Source organism: Gracilinanus agilis, chromosome 1 (genome assembly GCF_016433145.1).
Source record: "Gracilinanus agilis isolate LMUSP501 chromosome 1, AgileGrace, whole genome shotgun sequence".
Taxonomy (NCBI): Eukaryota; Metazoa; Chordata; class Mammalia; order Didelphimorphia; family Didelphidae; genus Gracilinanus; species Gracilinanus agilis.
The window spans coordinates 231,123,218-231,140,990 of NC_058130.1; the positions used below are offsets into that span (position 1 = coordinate 231,123,218).

The 17,773-nt window shown below is 35.3% G+C and overlaps 1 protein-coding gene across 1 annotated transcript; it reads left to right on the forward strand.

The window, feature by feature from the left end:
- Positions 1–287: 287 nt before the first annotated feature.
- On the forward strand, positions 288–5,571 carry TOPORS (TOP1 binding arginine/serine rich protein, E3 ubiquitin ligase). Its single transcript, XM_044679254.1, has 2 exons — positions 288–302; positions 2,335–5,571. The coding sequence occupies exons 1-2, from the start codon at positions 288–290 to the stop codon at positions 5,320–5,322; spliced, it is 3,003 nt and encodes a 1,000-aa protein (XP_044535189.1). The 3' UTR covers positions 5,323–5,571.
- Positions 5,572–17,773: the final 12,202 nt, after the last annotated feature.

Here is a 17,773-nt window from a genome sequence, read left to right on the forward strand (position 1 = left end):
TTAATTGAAGGTAAAGGAAATAGCACCAATCTGTCTAGTAATGGATAATGAATAAATGAAATCTATTACTGATCTGATATGTGTGTGGTGGAGAATGTTATGGGTGCCAAAAATGGCACTCAGAGCTCTCTCTGTAGGTACTGTGCTTTTCCCCCTCCCCCCAGTTCCTTATTAGACTAGAAAGGCAGAGGGACTCAGGCGGAGCTACTGCCCTCCCACATCCACTGTGCCCTATGACATTTTTTCACATCACTCACCCCTCTGCCTTAGAAGCCCAATGGGAGCCCATGGGGCTTGATAAGGTGGGTGGCTCACAGGTAGCAGAGTTGGAGGGGAGCTGAGCTCTCAAGCAACTCCTTTCTCTCTCTCTCTCCACTTGCTGAGAATGTTCCTCACTTAACCTACCTCCTCTGTCCAGCAGCCCAATAGGAGTGCTTTCTCCCTCCCCTGTGTGGGGTAAGGGTGGGGGGCAGACAGGGTGCTGTGCCTAGCATTTGGGGGGGGGTGCCCTGGCACTCTACTCAGTCTCTAAAAAGTTCACAACCAAACATTTTTCCTGAGCAGATATAGTAAGATATAGTAAGACAATAATAAGACTGATTGATGAGCTGGTAAGCTTTTTCTTTTTAGTATATTTTAGGAATGAACAGTGAATAGCATGAGCCTAAAGAGGATAGCAAAAGAGAATATGATACAGAGTTTATACAACTGATGTGACTTTTGATCTTAAACCCACAGGTTTATAATTTGCAGTCCAGTAAACATTGATACAAAATTGTCTTCTATTCTTTGAAGACCATTTGATGGCAGAATGGCATTAACAGCGAACCAGCATATTTAGAATCAGAAGATATAGGTTCAAATCTTGTCTATACTGCTTAATAGTTCTGTGTGTTAGAAAAATCTTGTAAAAAGAATGGGTCAGGCTAGAAAAACTTCTAGTGATGCTTCTAGCTTTAAACCTGTAGTTCCTATCATGGATAAAATGAAATGATTGAAATTTTTTATCTGGGTTGTTGTTTTCTCCCTACTTTTAAATCTTTTCTTTTAGGTAAAAAGAAACAGTATATCTTGGTTAAGTTGATAGCCACAACACGAAATGCAGAAAGCTTTTAAAATGTACATGATGGATATAGCGGGAATCTGATTATTGACTGTACTGTGTAGGAAAAATGACACGTGAAACAAGCATGAGCTAAAAACAAGGGGAGAAGAGAACCACATGAAGAAAACACTAGTATAAGTAGTACAGGAAATTTTCAAGGAGAAAGTAGTATTTATGATGTCTCCCCTTTTATTTATCTGTACAAAGAATGGGTAAGGCTAGAAAACCTCTTAATGACCCCTTCTAGCTTTACACCCATCTAATTATGGATAGAATGAAATGACTGAATTTTTGTAAGTCTTTTAAAAAAACTTTTAAATCTTCAAGTAAAAGGAAACAATGTAACTTAGATGATAGCCTCAACATGAAATACAGAAAGCTTTTTTATGTACATGGTGATTGCTGATTACTGTAGAAGAAAGATAAGTGGAAAAGGCATAAAATAAAAGTAAACATTGTGGGGGCAGGGAGAAGAGAACCACAGTGAGGGAGTGGGGAATCATAGTTAAGGAAGAGAGGGAAAAAGTATTTGTGGCATCATAGAACTAGAAGAAACCCTCATGATTGATCAGATAGAAGAAACACAAATAAAACAGGAAATTGAGACTTGGAGAGAGGATGGTTTTCTCTTTGTCACATAAATGCTAGATAGCAGAACTGGAATTTGAATCCCAATCTTCCGGCTTCACATCTAGTATCCTAATTATTTCATTTTCATAAGAGTCTTGTTTCTGACTTTGACAATCTAATGATTTCATAATAATCTTCTTGGCTTACCTCTTGAGAATAATAGCCATGCTATAATAATAAATCCTATCAACCAGGGTTGAGATGAATAAAAAAAAAAAAAGATAAGCAGCAAGGTAGGCAAAATCCTCCTACAGTATCAGATAAAAATGCCTATTGTAGTATAGTAACAGGTAGGTAAATTATGAAAGAAATCTTTTTTGGGAGGAAAATATCCCAGGCAGTCCAATAAATTAAAAGACAGATTCTGGGTCCTAGCAGTTAATATAATGTAATTCAGAATGTCCATTTTTTTAATACCATCTTCAGCGGGTTTTCAGAAATCCAGATAGAAAAATATCATTCAATAATAATAATAGCCATTCTTGAATACTTTTACTATTGTATATTGCAAGATTATTCCGTATTTCATTTACTTTTGTTACTATTTCATTCTTAATAAGGTTTAACATCTTAGTATACTAATGCTTCTTTCTTTACAGGTAATGGCATCAGCAGCTGAAGAATTTACAGTGGACAACAACTTTTCACCTAAAGCTGGTACCAGCAAATTGCAGTGGACAGTTCCAGCTGATGCTTCTCCTGATTCCAAGTGCCCTATATGTTTGGACAAATTTGACAATGTGGCTTATCTGGGTCATTGCTTACATAAGTTCTGTTTCCGCTGTGTCCAAGAATGGTCAAAAAACAAAGCTGAATGTCCACTCTGCAAACAACCATTTCAGTCTATCTTCCATTCGGTGAGGGCAGAAAATGACTTTGAGGAATATGTCCTAAGGCCCTCATATAGGAATATGACTAAGGAATATGTTCAAGGATCTTTTGCTAGTCCTGATGGACGAAGATTTCGCTACCGAACAACTAGCTGGAGAAGGGAGAGAAGTGCTTCTGCTTATTCCCAAAGGAGTACTTCTCTTAGAAGGACTGAAACACCACCTGATAATGGCGTGCTGTTTGAAGGATTATCTGCCCCACCAATACGACAGAGAGACAGTGGAATTCATCATATATTGAGACAAGAAGGAAGATCCTTGCGGAAAATTCAAGAATCAGATATGATAAATTTCAGAAGAACACTATATCGTTCTGGGATTCGTGTTAGACATATACAAGATGGTGGCCGCTACAGGGATATTTCAGCTGAATTTTTCCGTAGAAATCCAGCTTGCCTTCATAGATTAGTTCCATGGTTAAAGCGTGAATTAACAGTTCTTTTTGGAACACATGGCTCTTTAGTCAATATTGTTCAGCACATCATCATGAGCAATGTTACTCGTTATGACCTAGAGAGTCAAGCTTTTGTTGATGACTTAAAACCTTTTTTACTTAATCGTACTGACCATTTTTTACATGAATTTATCAGTTTTGCTCGATCTCCATTTAACATGGAGGCTTTTGATCAACATGCTAATTATGACTGCCCTGCACCTTCATATGAGGAAGGTAGCCAGTCAGACTCTTCAGTTATTACTATATCTCCTGATGAAGCAGATAATCAAGAACTGGATGCTAATACATTGACTGCTAGTCAAGCTCCTTGGGATGATGAAACTCCAGGGCCATCATATTCAAGCTCAGAGCAAGTTTATGCATCTGTGTCTTCCCCTTTAAATACTTCTGACAGTTCAGATGAAGAACTTTTAAGAAGTAGACCCCAGACTCCAATGGGAATAGACCCCCATCAAGACTTAAATGATGATGCTGATTCTTCATCAGATAATTGTGTCATTGTTGGATATGTTAAACCATTAGCTGAGAGAACTCCAGAACTTGTTGAATTGTCTTCTGACTCTGAAGAATCAGAATCTGAGAAAAATGAATTGGCAAAGAAGCCAGATCCTAGCTCCTGTGATAGTGATTTTAGTAGATGTTCATCTCCAAATTCATTTGCTTCAAAAGATGGACAAGTAGATAAAAGTCATTATAACTCTGATAGCTCACCCTCTAGTAGGATACTCCGATCAAAAAAAGAGAAACGATCAGTTTCATCATCTCCCAGGGGCTTGAGCTCATCAGTGACAGTAGAAAGAGTATGTTCTCCATGTAGTCATAGATTGTCTAAAAAGAGGGGACGATCAAGAAGTTCAGATTCATATTCTTATAGCAGAGATGGACATGACCGAAAGAGCTGTAGGAAACATCATGGAAAGAGACGGACAAAAAGCAGAAGATCAAGAAGCAGAGATAGCCAACTTAAAGACCGAAAAAGCAAGAAAACCTCAAGAACTAGAGATAACAGCTGGTCTAGAAAAAGCCAAACAGTATCCTTAAGCAGTGAAAGCACTGTTTCTAGAGAGAGAAGCAGATCAAGGTCCCGGAGCAGTGATCATGGTAAAAGAAGATCAAGAAGCAGGGATAGGGAACGATATTATTTAAGAAATAATTATACAAGACGATATCAATGGGAGTATACTTACTATAGTAGAAACAGAGATGGCTATGAGTCTTCATATAGGAAGAGAACTCTAGCTAAAGCTCATTATCCTAGAAAATCTTCTAGCCCAGAATTTAGAATTCAGACCTTTTCAGAACGCACAAATGCTAGGAAGGAGAGTAGTCACAATGAAAGGAGGCATTACCATAATGAGAGGCACAGGTCAAGGAGTCGATCCAGTAATACAAGGGATGTATCCGTTGGATCTGACCGAGGGAGATGTGAAAAACCTGGGGGGAAACGAAAATACAAAACTCGGCACTTAGAAGGTACCCATAAAGAGACTGAACAGTCTTATGAAGATTCTTCCAAAGGAAAGGGAGAATGTTTTGAGAAATCTTCCAAATTTTGTGAAAGCTACAAAAATGAAAGTGACAGCTTTTCAGATAGATCTAGCAGGGACAGACACAAGAAGAGGAAAAAGAGGATCCGAAGCCCAAGCGTAGAGATAGTTTATGAAGGCAAAACTACTGACACAAGTAGACATCATAAAAAGAAAAAGAAAAAACATAGGAGAAGACACAAGAGACATCATGCTGGTAATTCTTTGCAATCTTCTCCAATTGTGATTACAATTGAGACTGATAGTGACAAGGAACCAGAAGTGAAAGAAAATTTTGAGTGTGACAGTCATGCCACCTTGATAACTCAGTATAGTAAAAAAGACTCTTCTCCTGTTCGGGAACTGATTAAGAAAAAAGACAAATTTGCTCTAGATGATGAAATTACTATCTTGGACAAAGAATATGAAATCACATGTAATGGTGATTTGGATAATGACACCAAGATTGTAGATGATTTTCCATTCCAGGAAATCTCAAGTGAACATTCTTCTGATATGAGGGAGAGCAACTTTGTTCCTAGTATGACCAACCTGCACAGTGACATTGAATCTATACAGACTGAACTACCTGTACAGTTGCCATCTCCAAAGTCATCAGTAATAGAGACTTCTCCAGAAAGACCATCATTAATACTAAGACTGCCAAAGCATCTTATAGAGAAATCTTGTATTGGTCACGAAGAAAAGACATAACATGTTTTACATTTAATGAAGATATTGTAAAGATGAAAACTTCCTGGTGAAGATATTTTTTTTCTTCCCTAATTTAAACTCCTTAAAGTGATTTTCAAGTTAAGGTTTTGTAAGAGCATTTTATTCAGAAAGTGAACAAAACTCCAAGATGAGCACTTTTGAGTAAAAAAAGCAGCCTTGCTAACAGTTTATTTAAAACTTGTATTCTTTTTTCTAAATAAAAATGTAAAATTTAGAAGTTGTAATTCATAAAGCCATATTGAATTCTCATTCTGGAAAATATTCAATGGATATTTTAAAATTATGATTTTTAAGAGAAAATTATGGAAATTTCCTTACAAAACTATCATGGGCAAAGTTGTTTTATTATTTTTTGTTTTTAGAAAATTTGTATGATTTGAAAAAATCTTTGAAGGTTAATTCAGACTATTTTTATCTGCATGACTTTCTTTGACTTCTGCTAAGAATAAGTTTTCATGTTTTTTTTTATACATGTCTAACTTGACTGCTAATGAAATTTGAGTTCAGCAAAAAGCTCAATAAAGCAATAATATTTTAACCAAAAAAAAATCACAAATTTCCCACCATGATATTTTTTTTTTTGGTAGCATAGCATGAAATGCTTGAATTGAAGCTTAATCCTAGAAAATATCTGATGGTAAAGCTGTCGTTTTCCACATTTTATTTTAAATGTTTTTTTTTTTGAAATTATGCAAATGAAATTATTAACTTTTACATATTTTATTCAAGATTATAAGTATAACATTCCTTTCCTCCTAGAGACTTCACTTTAATTTTGTGAAATACTTTAGTTTGGTATTATATTTGGTATCCTCAGCAGGGAATGTTTCATCCATGGTCTCTCAACTTTGTTTTAGAGTTGAGAAAATAACCATTCATTTTGAACACAGATTTAGAGGTGAGCAGCAGCCTCTGGATTTATTATGAATTTGACCTGTGAGTAATAATAGTTTCTTCAACTTGGAGTTAAAAATAATGGGAAAAATTATTTTAGAGGTGGTAATGAGAAACAAGGGTTTAATACTGAGTTCATAAAGGTAGAAGGAAGATTATAGAGAAGGTTGAGATAATCAAATTTATAATTTAAAAAGATTATTGTGTTTTGAAAATTAAAATTTTTAAGTGCATGTTTGGGAGACAATTTCCTTTATCTGAGATATTCCATATTTTTCAAATTAATGATTTCTTAGTAATTTGGTCTCAGTGATTTTAACTAATTTGTGATTCAATAACAGCTTTAACTTTCATTTGAATGTATCAGCAAGTGGTCTGTAAAATACTTTAAATAACCCGCTGAAGAATTCAGTACGTATTTTTGGGCATATGTATCAAAATGACCATTTTTGAATCCTTTTTAGTTTTAAAAATACTTTAAGTTTTTATACATATATAAATCTTAAGATTTTTGTCTCCGCTTTTCTCCCCCTTGCTGCCACAAAATCGGGCTTCTGCAGAAGTCTCTTTTGTCTAGTTTTAGTTGTATTCTATAGAACACTCAAATCAATGGACATTAAGTGCCTACATATGAAGAATTGTCCTTCAGGGTTAGAACATATAACATAAAAGTCCCTAATGTTATAGAATTTGGAGGCTTACAAACTAGGAAAGAAGATATATGACATAGAAGATATAATGTTATTAAATGGAACATGATTGCCTAAGTATAAAGGATTATATATTATTTGAAGTCCATAGAGGAGGTGGCATATGAACTGTCATGAAGGATGGGTAGAATTTCATCAGGTTTCAGAGAAAGGTAAACAGCTCAGATATAGGATTGGATGCTGTTCAGTGTTGTTTAAAGGCTCAGAGATAGAAGATCCTAGAATGTGTATAAGGAGAGTATAGTATTTTTTAAATGGAACATATGAGAATTTATTCCAGTTTATTAAAATCTTTCTAGAGCATCATCTATATTTGAGGATTTAAATGTCTTTTTCAGTTCACCAGCTTTAAAAAAATGTATAGTGGGTTTACACTTCTGTGATCCTTAGTGTAGCAATATTTAAAAATAACTGTCTTTGTGGGTTTAAGTGTTTTCCATTTTCTTAACTATTTTCCTTTAAAATTTTTGCTTTTCTCAGTTTTGTTCTAGGATTTTTTTAAAGAATCCTATAGAAAATCTGACTATATATGTGTGTGTGTGTGTGTGTGTGTGTGTGTGTGTGTATCAGAAAAAATAGAGCACCTTTAAATACAGTATTAATAAATTTTTGAATGAAAGAAGTTGAGAAACCCAGACTCTACCACTTAGTTGTGTGACTAGGGAAAGTACTTACTTTCTCTTTACCTCATTTTCTTATCTGTTAAATTATAAGATTGAGCTAGATCAGCAGTTTTCAAACTTTTTTGGTTTCATGACCTCGTTACACATTTTTGAAATTATTGAGGACCCCAAACAGCTTTTGTTAATGTGGGTTGTATCTGTCAATATTTGTAGTATTTGAAAACCTGATAAAGTTTGAGTATTAAAAATTATAAAAATTACATGTTGGCATAAATACCACTTTTTATAAAAAATGTATTTTTCAGAAACAAAATTTAAGAAGAGGAGGTATCTATGTTACTGAAATCAGTCTGTTGAGAATACTGAAGTTGGGAAAGAGGAGTATTTTAATGAGCAAATAGTGTCTTAGTATTATGAAATTGGTTTTGACCTTGTGGATCCCCAAAAAAGGTCTTGGGGAATCCCAGGGGCCTGTGATCCATACTGAGAATTATTGATTTTTGCTAAGGTATTGCTAAGGTTCTTTCCTATTCTAATACTTAATGATGGTTTCCATGACCTATTCCTTTGCTAATCTGTATCTTCTATCAACAAATGCTTTAGTTACCATTATTAAGCACACTTCTCCTCCCCTTTCTACTTAGATGATATTATGAAAGTTGCTAATTACTGTCTTCATTTACAGAATCATAGAATCTCAGAGTAGAAAGGGCCCTTTGATCCATTACATAGCTGAAATAAGAATCCCCTTTATGATATTCCTGAGTGTGGTGGTATTGTAACCTCATTTTGAAAACCTCTAGTAATAGACTTATCTTCTGAGTTCCACTTTAAGTATACAAATATTAGTTATAGTGATCTTAAATCAGCCATCTCCTGATGGCCAAGAACAAGTTTAGTGTTTTTTCAACACTATTGTCCCTCAGAAAAATTCACGAACAAATTAATTTTAACTGAAAAAGGTTTTCCTGGACAAACATTGACTTCCCAACACCCAGCTTTCATTTTAATTTGTTGTGCTATGATGGAACAAGTAATGATTGATTAAGGCCTGTACTTTGTACTTTGTACTTTGAGTTTGTACTTTGCCTGCTAGAATTAAAGAAATAGAATTGGAATTTCTGCCAGCATCTCACCTCATGTGGGAAGGGCTAGTCTTATCCTTAAAAGTTTTGAAACTGTTCTTGACATTCAGATGGCTCAGGCCTTTGATTGACTTGGTCACCTAAGTACAAAACAAAAAAAGCTGGAATCTCCATTAAGGTCCAGAGGCTGGACCTGTGGACTTACTTGGGCAACTGAAGCCCAGGAAGCTGGATTCATTTGAATCAGTGCCATATCACTATTGAATATTCCTCCCCTCCATTTCCCCCATGAATAACATTTGCAACTGTGTCTCTCCCTGGAAGGGAAAAAGTATTGCAGCCTATAGGAATGCTATTTAAATGATAATTTTAAAAAGACTCCTTCCTTGTCTAAGTTCTACTGCCACAAATAGTGGTTCAATTTCTGCCATCAGGTCCCTATGCCCTTTGGTGAAGTGTATGAAGGTACCTGAGGTTTAGGATGGTTAAGATTGGCTTATGATATCCTTGGGCTTGAAATAGTGAGACAGAAACTCACTAAAGCCAAAAAGCACTGTCCTGATTTGGTTCAAGGATAAACAATATCCTAGTTAGCGTAAAGGCAGATTCTTTAATGTACCTTGCAATCAGAACTGGCTAGCTTGAGGATGAAAATCATTTCTATAACATCTATGTGCCAAGGACTATCCTGAGCACTTTATAGATCTCTCATTTAATCCTCACAGCAACCCCTGAAGGTAGGTGATACTATGTTCATTTTATAATAGAAGAAACAGGTACATAGAGGGTAAGTGACTTGCTCAGGTCACATAGCTAGCAAGTATCTTAATCCAAATTTGAACTTGGGTCTCAACCCACTACACCACCCAGCTGCCTCTAGAAGCAAAAGAGCACAAGATTTAATATAATGTGTTATCTCAATGCAAATAAGCTCCCACACCTTTTTTGCCCTACTGTCATATCCCATTTCCAGTCCAGTCATTCTGCATCTACTTGCCTTCATTTATAGGATCTATGGGCATCTCATGTCAAAGAAATTTTTTATCCAGAAACACTTCTTTCATATTTCTGTTATAGATCCCACCCAAACTTGCAACCTTTACCTTCCATTGTTTCTCATGATTCATTTCCAGCCAGTTCCCAACCTACCCTCACAAATATCTCAAGTATCTCAACTCTAAACCCTCACATTGCCACCACCCTAGTTCAGGCCATTATCACCTTTCCTAGATCATTGCAGTTTCCTAATTGGTCTTTCTCCAGTTTCTCTTTACCATTCCCCCCCCAACACACACACACACACACACACACACACACACAGTTTGTCAAATTGATAATTCCTAAAGAACAGGACTGTTAAATTCTACTTCAGTAGCTCTCTACTAATAGGCTAAATTTTTAAAAATCCTTTTTGGCAAAGCCAAAACTCATGACAACTTGTGTTGTTCAGTCTGTCTTTCTAGACTTAGTTCATCTTGTTATCTTTAAGTTTTAACTAAAGTGAAACTGATCTATTTCTTTGTATAATTTGTCTCCTATGCCTAGAATATTCTTTCCTTATCTCTGCCTTTTGGAATCTCTAGCATTCTTTCTCTGCTTGTGGTGCCAGTCCTATTAAACAGACCTTTCTTTGATGTTCCCAGTTGTCACTGTGCTTCCATCAGCCCCTGTCACTTTGTATATAAGTAAAATTGTAAATATTTTGTATTTATGTATGTACATGTTCTCTTCACCCCTACCCCAGTAGAATGTAAACTTGAAGGTGGGTACTGTTTTATATTTTTGTTTTTGTATCCCTTGTGCCTGATATTTTGTAGGTGTTTGAATGCTTGTTAAATTGAATTGACTTGCCCAGAGGGTTGAATATGGTAATAATGTCTGGAACCTGGGGAAATGGCAGCTTATCCTCTCAGGAGTCCCCCTATAAGTCCACCCCATATCCCACCAACCATGTTCTTGACAGCCTAACCATAACCAAGCTTACGGTTTTAGGTACTGAAGTAGCCATTTACACCAATTGGGAATCACCAGCTACAATTCTGCTTAGATGGACCAGCAGACCTTACCGTCTAAATTGATCATGAAAAGGACCTATGGGCTTTACTGTTTGTCCTACTATTTTGTCCTCACCCAGATATTGCCATCTACCTTGTAGTTGAATCCTCCTATATATGTATCATCTCCACCGATTAGATTGTAAACTCCTTGAGAGCAGGGACTGTCTAGCTTTTCTATTTGTATTCCCAGTGTTTAACATAGTAATTGAGACAATAAGTTGTTAATAAATGCCTTTTCATTCATTTACAAGCATGTCATTTCTCCTTGGGAGCTTGAGAGGGGGGAGATGACAGTATAACTTGCTCAGGTAATGGACAATGTGTTTATGCTAGGCTTTGCATGATCTCATAATTATCAGTCAACTATTGCCCAAGCTTATTTTAAACTGCAATTGACTGGTAATTATGAAGCTTTTTGCAGTAAATTAAAGTTCTCAGGAGCAGCAGTGAGTAGGTATGACAGATAGCTTATCAAGGGAAGTGTTAAATTTTTCAAGCTTCCATATAACATGGAAATAAGGAACGTGTGGCTGCCAGAGCCAAAGGAACAGGAAGATTGCTAAGCAACAGTTTTCCTAACCTTTCTTAATTTTTTCCTGACAAGTTACTATTCTATCTCCAAGGCAGATGTAGAGGGCTGTACCTATTTGTGTATGGAGCAAAGAATGATTCTTATATTTGATTTCTCCTAGGTACAAAGAGGTCTGTGTGCCCAGAGCCTCATAACCATCAGTAGACATTTCAAGTCACTAAGGTGGAAGGTCAAAAGATAAATTAGGGAATAAATAAGTCACTTTGGCTGGACCTGGAGCTTATGAAAGGGAATCATGTTAAATTAATGTAGGCAGGGCCTCAATTTTGAGGAATTTTAAATGCACAAAAATTTTGTATTTTGTATCCTAACTTGGCATTCTTTCTACATTAGTGACAGCAGAATCGCCCAAGCCTGGAAACATATTTACTCTTCCCCTCTGCCTCTTAGACTCATTAGGGTTACTGGAGGCTCAACTTAGGTGCTATTTCTTATGAGAAACTATTCCTGATCTCTCATCAGTACTCTATTCTTCAAATTATTTTATATTTACATGTATTTTACATGTTATACACCTCAATAGAATGTAAATTCCTTGAGAATATTTTTAGTCTTTCATTTTTTGTCTTCAGTGGCATGCATATATTGGGCATTTAATTCATGTTTCTTGAGTTTTTTGTTAAATTCAATTAGAAATGTGGTATAACTACACTTTCTGTGAGAAGCATACCACTCCTCTCTCCTTTCTCTGCCTCCCTACCAGTGTCAGAAGATGGGCCAGAGACTAGTGCTTTCTGTTTAAAGTTCCTCTTCTTGACAAGTTCCCCTCACGATCTACAAGGCTGTACTTTCCACAGCCTATCATACTGGAGGGTGGGGGGTGGGGGCTTACCAGACATAGTTGGACTTGTTGAGAGCTGTAGCCAGTGGCAGAGATGACATACTTTATTACATTTTCAGATAACAAAAAGCTGGGAGGAATAGATATTTTCGATTACTCCATTTCAGACACTCAAATTTTCTTACTTGATATTCCATTTCCTTTTTCCATGACTTTTCAGGGGTAATCCACTATATGCCTTCCTTCCTCACCTCTGCCTCTTGGATTCCCAAGCTTCCTTCAAAATTAATAGTAATAGTGTTTACCCTCTCTTTAAGTTAAATTGTTTTTGCATATATGTAGAGAATAAAGTTATTTTGGTTGTTAGGGGAAGAGTTTGGGAGCAGGAAAAAGATTGTTGACTTCATCCACCCTTGATTAGTAATGTAGTAGATTTACATGGAAAACATTATTATAGGTGTTGAAAATAATCTCGTCACCTTAAATCCACCTAATTTTCTACTTTTTACTCCCAGCTTCCTAGGCTAGGAAACCTAGAGGGTGATAGAAGTTAAAAGAAATTTTAGACCATAATTTCATTAAGAATTTAAATTGAAATATTGTACTTGCTTTTAAAGATATCTCTATTGAGCTGGCTAATTGTAACTGGCATTCCTTTGTGTCGCCAAAGAATCTTAAAAGAAATTGGCCAGTTTAATCTACTTGATTTCAAGTTGAACCTTATTTCAGCTGAAGATCTGTAGGTAGCAGTAGAAAGCAAACAGCAGCAATCTACTGAAAACTATGGAATAAGACACGACTAGCCAGAAGTGAAAATGAATTCTCGTTAAGTCATAAGCACATACCTCCATAAGTTTTCTTTGGTCTTTGATTCTCTAATTTGTTCCCTCCAGCGAGTGTATGGTGACTGCTGGGGAAAGTGGAGCAAATCCATGTCATTTATTTTCCTGTGCTATTTCACAATATTAACACAAATATTCTGTGAAATAGAATATAAATATGCTATTTCACAGAGTTGGGAAAACCAAAACCAAAAAAAACCCCAAACCTCCAAGGCCAGCTAGTCCAACTCACACCTGAAAAAAAAAAAATCCTCTTTGACCCAGGAGTCAATCAATTTATACTTAAGAGTCCTCTATTGAGGGGGAATATGCTACTTCCTCAGGCAGCCCATTCCAACCTGAAATTGTCCTAATTGTTAGGAAATCTATTCTTAGCAATTAGCCAGAACCACAAATATTTGTTAACAATTGAGAGGACAAAGACCTAGAACTACAGAATTTTAGAGGTGGGAGTATACTTAGAAATTGTTCACTTAGAGCTGAGGCAGAGGTGTCAAATGCCATATGCAAGGCAAAAGTGCCTCTGAAATCAGATTAAAATATAACTAGGAAATATTTAATAAAACAAAAAAGTTAACATTAAAAACTTACATTTTAAAACTAAGTCAGTATGTGGTACACAAAGATCTTCATACACGGTTTAGTAGCCCCCGTTTTTGTGAAACCCTTACCTTTTTAGAATCAATGCAGTGTATTGATTCTAAGGCAGAAGACTAGTAAGGGCTAGGCAGGTTAAATGACTTGCCCAGGGTGAGACAGCCAGGCAGTATCTGAGGCCAGATTTGAACCTAGGACCTCCCATCTCTAGGCCTGGCTCTCAATCCACTGAGCCAGCTAGCTGCCCCTTTAGTGACCCCCATTTCTATCTGATTTTGGTATCGCTGGCCTGGGAATCCAATTTGGACAACTAGTAACTAATATAAATCCTCCTTCAGTCAAATGATGTGACAGCAGAAGACCCACTTTTGATGATCTGTACTAAGATCAGAGCAGGCGGGATCAATACTGGAGGCAATTTGAAGGAAAAAATTAAAGAGTTTGGTGACTTAAATGAATAAAGGAAATGATAAAGGAATCAAGGTTTAAAACTATTGGTCAGCACAATAATGGAAATCCTTGGCATATATTTATCTTAAACTCCCAATTTTGTCTTTTTAAATAGTTTACAGATTTAGTATAGATTATTTCATTGTTCTCTTTCTCCTCTAATCAGTGTTTACACAGTCTCTGTTTCCTTTTCAAAATTTTAAACAGAATAAACACCTTGTAAATCTATCCTAATCCGACATGCCCGATGTAAGAGTGCCATAACTATGACTACATTGTAAGTTCCCATTTACTTCCTGAACAGCTTGCTCTTTATTCCTCACACCAACCCAAGTATATTTGCCTTCCTTATAGGCTCCTTTCTTTTTAGGAGGTAGATTATATGTCTTAATCAAAATTCCACCACTTCTGTCTAGGTTATTTTTGTCCCATTCAGACTTAGGGTTGAATTTGAGGCTTCCCTTGTTTGTTAGTTTGTTTTGTAATATATAACCTGTTTGATCTAATTTGTCTAGTCAAGTAGGCTGTCTTTACTCTCACTGTTTTATTACTACATTATGGAATTACCACCCACAGAGACGTCAGAATCCTTATTTCCTTTTGTAAACTTCTTTTACTTTTATGTTACTCACTTGTAATTGTCCTAAGATGTTTGATTAAACGTAGTTTACATCTCATCCTCTGGCTTAGAGCGGTGATGGCAAGCCTATGACGTGCGTGTCAGCACTGGTACATGTAGCCATTTTTAATGATACACAGCCGCATACAGAGAAGTGTGGGGCTGCATGCAAAGGATGAAACATTTGCTGTAGTGTAGTGTAGATATTCTGTGCACTATAGATGACAATTCTACCTATATTAATTTACCTATTTTGGTTTATTAAATACAATTATATATTACATTTTTGTTATTTAAACTATAAAATTGCAAAATTATGGTTTTTTTCTCGAAGTGACATATCACCCAAATTATGCTTGGTTTTTTGGTGAATTTTGACACACCAAGCTCAAAATGTAGCCCATCACTGGCTTAGAGACTCATATGTAGAAGCTCAGGACTAAGGAGTATGATGCTCATACCACAACATACTTTGAACCTGGTTTAGGTGTTTTTTTTTTTTTTGGTCTCATTGTGAAAGGGGCTCTAGGTACTTAATTTTCTTATCAATTATAATAAGAGCAACATCTCCCTCATACAGGATAAGCTAGAATAAAACAATACTTAGGACTTAATTGATTCAGGAAAATAAGGTTCATACTGTTGATAGCTTCTTAAGCACAAAAACACAACACTGCAGGAGTGATCTCAATCATCAGACATATTTATAGCTAGTATAATGCCACAGCAAAAGGGAGGGTAGGGAAGTTGCACCCATGAACCAATGCTGTAACTTTGCTGAATGTTCTTTCCATACTATTGTGAAATAATTGTCTTTGTTAGGTTGTCTATAAGCATTGATTGTATTTTGCTCTAATTCAAAAAGTGAACTAGTAGATCACTGGTCAGATCCGACCCCAGTATAGAATTAGATGACTGACTTGACTGAGGATTTAAAATATCTCTGATAGGCTGAATCTAATAAAATTATATTTATCTCTACTAAATTTGTTAAATTTAAAGGTATATAAATCAGTCCTACTATAAAGCTTGTTTTGAAAACAAGCACGAATTTATATTTTGAATGAGGTGATAGTCCTATTGTGCTCTTCTGCCAAGAGCAAATCTAATATGAAGTATTATAAGGTTCTGGGTCCAGAATTTTAGTTAGGACTTTGATAAGCTGGAGCACAGCCAGAGAAGGGAAATCAGGATAAAGTGGGGTCTGTAAGTCAACTCATTTGTGGATGTTTGAATTGAAGGCATGGAGGATGTTCAAGTGGAAGAAGACAAATCTTGGAGGGTTTGGGGGAGGATAATTGTTTTCATCAAGAATTTGAAGCCAACACAGAAGGGGAATTAGACTTGTTCTGCTTGGTCAAAGATAGCAGAACCAGAAACAAGAGGTTGAACTTTCAATTTGAGGCTAGAGATAAGGACAAAATTCCTAACAATTAGAACTACTCTAAATAGAATGTTATGCCTCATGAGATTTCTAGTAGACCTTAGTGTAGAAGTTTCTTAGTTCAGAATGGATTGTATTAAATGGCCTTTAAGGGCCTTTCTAATTTTGAGTTAATGTGATTAGATAATTGCCCATGTGCCACCCCACCTACTTCCACCATATATTACCTCTCATCTGAGAAAAAGGAAAACCAGATCAAAATAATTAAACCCAGAAAGCACCCCTAGGAGAAGAATCAAATGTATACAGGCAGGCTTATTTACTATGTGACATTCTAGAAAATATCCCAACTATTTGAAGATCTGAATGCAGTAGAAACGTACTGGGTCTTGATATTTTTTATGGTTATTAATGATCTTTTTAAGTGCTATATCCAAAGGTAATTTCCTAGTCAATAAACATTTTTTAAATGCTGACAATGTTCTTTGCTGTATGCTAGGAAATGGACATATAAATAGAACATTACATGGTCCCTGCCTTAGAAGGAGCTTATATTTTAATAGGAGAAAATAACTTGCTTGTTTTTAAAGAAATTATCTGTTTATTTAACAAATGCCATTTGTTAAGTAGAATTCTATTGTTTCTACAAGTAGTAATAATAAATGACAATTTATATAGTGTTTTAAGATTTATTCTCTCTTGCTTGGTACCCATAACAATTCTCAATGCTGCAGTTATCTTCATTTTATGGATGAGGGAAACTGAGGACGAAAGAGAATAAAAGACTTCTCAAGGGTCAAACAGCTAAATAAGTGTCTGAGGCAGGATCTGAATTCAAGTCTTCCTGACTTCATGTCTAGAACACTAACCACCAAGCTTCCTTATATGATAAATGGGCTGTTTTCAGAGAAGACTTGCATGATCTGTTAAGTGAATTGAGCAGAAACAGGAGAGTAATTTAATAACAACAGCATTAGAAAGACAATTTTGAAAGACTTAAGAATTCTGAAATGAACAACCATAATTCCAGAGGATTCACAGTGAAATATAATACCTATCTCTTGACATATGCAGATTAAGATTTGTGGTTTTTGGATATGGCCACTGCAGGGATTTGTTTTGCTCCACAATCCATACTTTGTTACAAGGATTTTGTTTTTCTTTTTCAATGGGGGGAAGAGATCTGAAAGAGCAAGTAAATTTTTCTTAGTTGAAGTAAATTAAAAGAAAAAAATTATGTACCATGTAAATCTGGAGAGATAATTAAATTTCCTATAGTCAAACATAATGCTCTAATGGTAAATATGCTATATGTATTTGTATATAATTATCTTTTAATGTATTCCATTCCATTTATTTTTGAAATATATTTTACTGTAAAAATTGACAAGTATATAATCACTGTATTTTAATTTTACATATGAATATTTACATAGGAATATTTTAATTTTACATATGAATTATATACTTGGTTGCCTGTGTGTTGATTTAATATTTAATGATTGTATATTTTATATATGTTGATAATAAGAAAAAACTTTTATTGATATGAAATAAGTTATGTTAATGTAATTTCTTTTTAAAAAATAAAAACCATAAATTTATATAATATTGATTGTAAGTACTGATTAAAAATTTTTTATAGTCCTTTCATATACAAAGTAGAACACTAAATGAAGATTATATATGGAACTGTGAATCTCTATTTCATACCACTTACTTTTTAAAGTTATATAATAAACTTGTTACTTTTTTCTTTTAAAAAATCCTTACCTTCTGTCTTAGTATCATTTCTA